Source organism: Manis pentadactyla, chromosome 10, assembly GCF_030020395.1.
Source record: "Manis pentadactyla isolate mManPen7 chromosome 10, mManPen7.hap1, whole genome shotgun sequence".
NCBI lineage: Eukaryota > Metazoa > Chordata > Mammalia > Pholidota > Manidae > Manis > Manis pentadactyla.
In genome coordinates this window covers 46,378,331-46,381,441 of record NC_080028.1, presented here as the reverse complement: position 1 = coordinate 46,381,441, position 3,111 = coordinate 46,378,331, and the positions used below count along the sequence as shown (strand labels likewise).

Here is a 3,111-nt window from a genome sequence, read left to right as displayed (position 1 = left end):
GTGGTACTGCAGCCTGGTGACCCAAACAGTAAATGCTTCTCTAGGACATTGAGGAGATTAGAGTTATTTGCAGAGAATGAGTGTTACAAAACATGGAAAACAATACAACTAAGCCTTCATGGCATTATATTGCTGCAGGTGTGAGAATGATTTGCTGATATGCTGTTCTGACAGAGGAGGAAATAAAAATTTTACACAGGTACGTTCCTGCTTATTGACCTTTATGGATCTCCTCCTCTGCACTGGGGAGTGAGTACACCATGACAGCTGCCCTAATCTCAGGGGACTGGGAGATCTCGTGGCATTTTCTATTTACTTTAAAATTGGCTGTGTACCAGTAGTGGATATGAAACATCAGATAATATTTTCTGTGAACCACAGTCTAAAGACCAAGGTAAAGCAGAGCCCAGGGAAATGAAGCCCAGTGCAATCACTTCTACATCAGATCACTGATGATGCAGTAAAAGTTAAAAGATGTGCTTCTACTGATTGGCTTGGCTACTTTCCTCTATGCAGCTTATTTGGCATTATTTTTATATCCTAAACCTAAGATTTAGAGTTTATGATTTACTACCATACCTGAGGACAGTGATGAAAAATCATTCTGCAATAACATTCATCCTACTTGGATTAACAGATAACCCACGACTACAGGTTTTTCTTTTAGTATTTCTGTTTCTCACCTATATTTTCAGTGTTGCTGGAAATCTCATCATTGTGCTCCTCACTCTGGTGAATCCTCACCTTAAAACACCCATGTACTTTTTCCTTTGGAATTTCTCCATCTTAGAAATAATATTTACAACTGTCTGTGTTCCTCGATTCCTGTATAGCCTGACAACTGGAGACAGAAGGGTTACCTATAATGCTTGCATCATCCAATTATTTTTTGTCATCCTCACTGGGGCAGCAGAATATTTTCTTCTAACTGCCATGTCCTATGACCGCTATGTGGCCATCTGCAAGCCCCTGCACTACACCACCATCATGAGGGACAGGGTTTGCACCATTCTTGTCCTTTTGTGTTGGCTGATTGGGTTAATTGTCATACTCCCTCCGCTTAGCCTAGGAGTTGAGCTGGATTTCTGTAACTCTAATCTCATTGACCATTTTGGCTGTGATGCATCTCCTCTTCTGATGATTGCATGCTCAGACACTCAATTTATAGAGCAGCTTGCCCTCGTCATGGCTGTGCTGACCCTTATTTTCACATTAGTCTGTGTAGCTGTGTCCTACACATACATCATCAAGACTATTTTAAGACTCCCTTCATCTCAGCAAAGAAAAAAGGCTTTCTCCACCTGTTCTTCCCACATGATTGTAGTTTCCATCACCTATGGAAGTAGCATCTTCATCTATATGAAACCAGTAAAGGAAGGTGTGGCCATGAATAAGGTGGTGTCTTTGCTCAACACGTCAGTCATCCCTCTGATGAACCCTTTCATTTATACTCTGCGGAACAAGCAAGTCAAACAAGCCTTCAAGGACTCAATAAAAAAGATGGCATTTCTTTCAAGGAGTGAGGAAACCTAAAAGATGTTAAAAATTAAAAATATATACATGAAAATGTTTCATTTTTTACTATGTGTTCTAATTCCAGTCTACAGTACAGTACTGAAATTATAGTCTGATTAACCACTGAAGTTTCTTTGCATGAATCATAGACCACAGACTTAAGAAATCATTATGGACTTAATTAAAATAAATCTTCTTTTGTAATGGTTTCCTTTCCTAATTGAGCATAAATAAAGATTTTCAGAAGGTCCAAACATCACCTCATCATTCTTATGTCTGAAACACAAAAAGGCAGTAAAAATTTAGGTCATATTTTTGTCCATTCATTTTTAAAAATTCATTGCCTGTTAGGGCTTGTCAATTATCTCAACATTCCTTCCTGGTCTTGCATTAACTGTGTCAAGAAGAAAGGGTAAATGTAATTTCTTATTTTTTGTAATGCAAACCACCCTGCTATAGACTAAAGTGGAACTATTGTATTACAGTAAATTGTTATCAAAGTGGAAGTTTCTTAGTGTTCTTATTTTATTTTTGGCTTTACAGCCCATTACTTTTTTCTAGTTTATTGAAACATAATTGATGTATAACATTGTATAAGTTTAAGGTGTGCAACATAATTGTTTGATATATGTGCATAATGTGGAATGATCACCATAATAAGTTTAGTTAATATCCATCACTCACATAGTAACATTTTTTTCTTGTCATAAGAAATTTTTACAATATTCTTAGAAAATTTCAAATAAACAATAGAGTGTTGGTAACTGTAGTCAACATTATGTACATTACATCGTTGGAACTTATTTGTCTTATAACTGGAAATTTATACCTTTTTACCACCTTTGCCAGTTTCTCCCACCCTACCTCCTACTTCTGTCAACTGCCAGTCTGTTCTCTGTTCCTTTTCACTTGACTTCTAAAATTTCAGATATAAGTGATATCATTTAGTATTTGTCTTTTGTATGACAAATATCAAATACCCTCAATGTCCTTCCATGTTTTCAAAGATGACAGAATTTCCATCTTTATTGAAGCTGAATAATATTTTTTTCACTTCAGCAAATTTACCCAATTCAGTGTTACTTCTCACATTACCCTGAATCCAAAACTCTTATGACCCAGTCCCGTAGGCATTCCTCAGGTTTTTGTTGGTATAAATTAGCTGTTTTGAAATTCTTTTGGTGTCTCTGTTTCATCCTTCCAGGTCATACTGTGTACCCCAGGCCCTGGAGTCTGTTTGAAACTAAGTTTGGTTACTGGACTCCAAGCAATGATGTAAGGAGTAGGTGGATCTTGAAAAATGTCAACATTCCCTGCAAGAAAACTACCTCAGAGTAGGTCATTGTAGTTTCTTCAGGCTAGAAGAGATAAAACCCTTGAAACAGGATATAAGTGTCTGCTTCTTTGGGACTTCAATGGAATCTACCTGTTCATTGTGTCCTCTAGTAAACCCTGGAAGCGGTAAATTCAATTTGCATTGAAATTAATTTACAAAATTAGATTTGGGTTGCATTCAAGAAGCCCTATAGGTACAGGAGATACAGTCTTCTTTTAGGGAAGTCATAGTTTTCTGACTTCTTTTTTCATACCTTGAGA

The 3,111-nt window shown here is 36.8% G+C and overlaps 1 protein-coding gene across 1 annotated transcript; it reads left to right on the top strand.

Moving 5' to 3' along the window:
* The first annotated feature begins 582 nt into the window (after nt 1-582).
* On the top strand, nt 583-1,533 carry LOC130679315 (olfactory receptor 6C2-like). Its single transcript, XM_057487922.1, has one exon. The coding sequence runs from the start codon at nt 592-594 to the stop codon at nt 1,531-1,533; it is 942 nt and encodes a 313-aa protein (XP_057343905.1). The 5' UTR covers nt 583-591.
* Nucleotides 1,534-3,111: the final 1,578 nt, after the last annotated feature.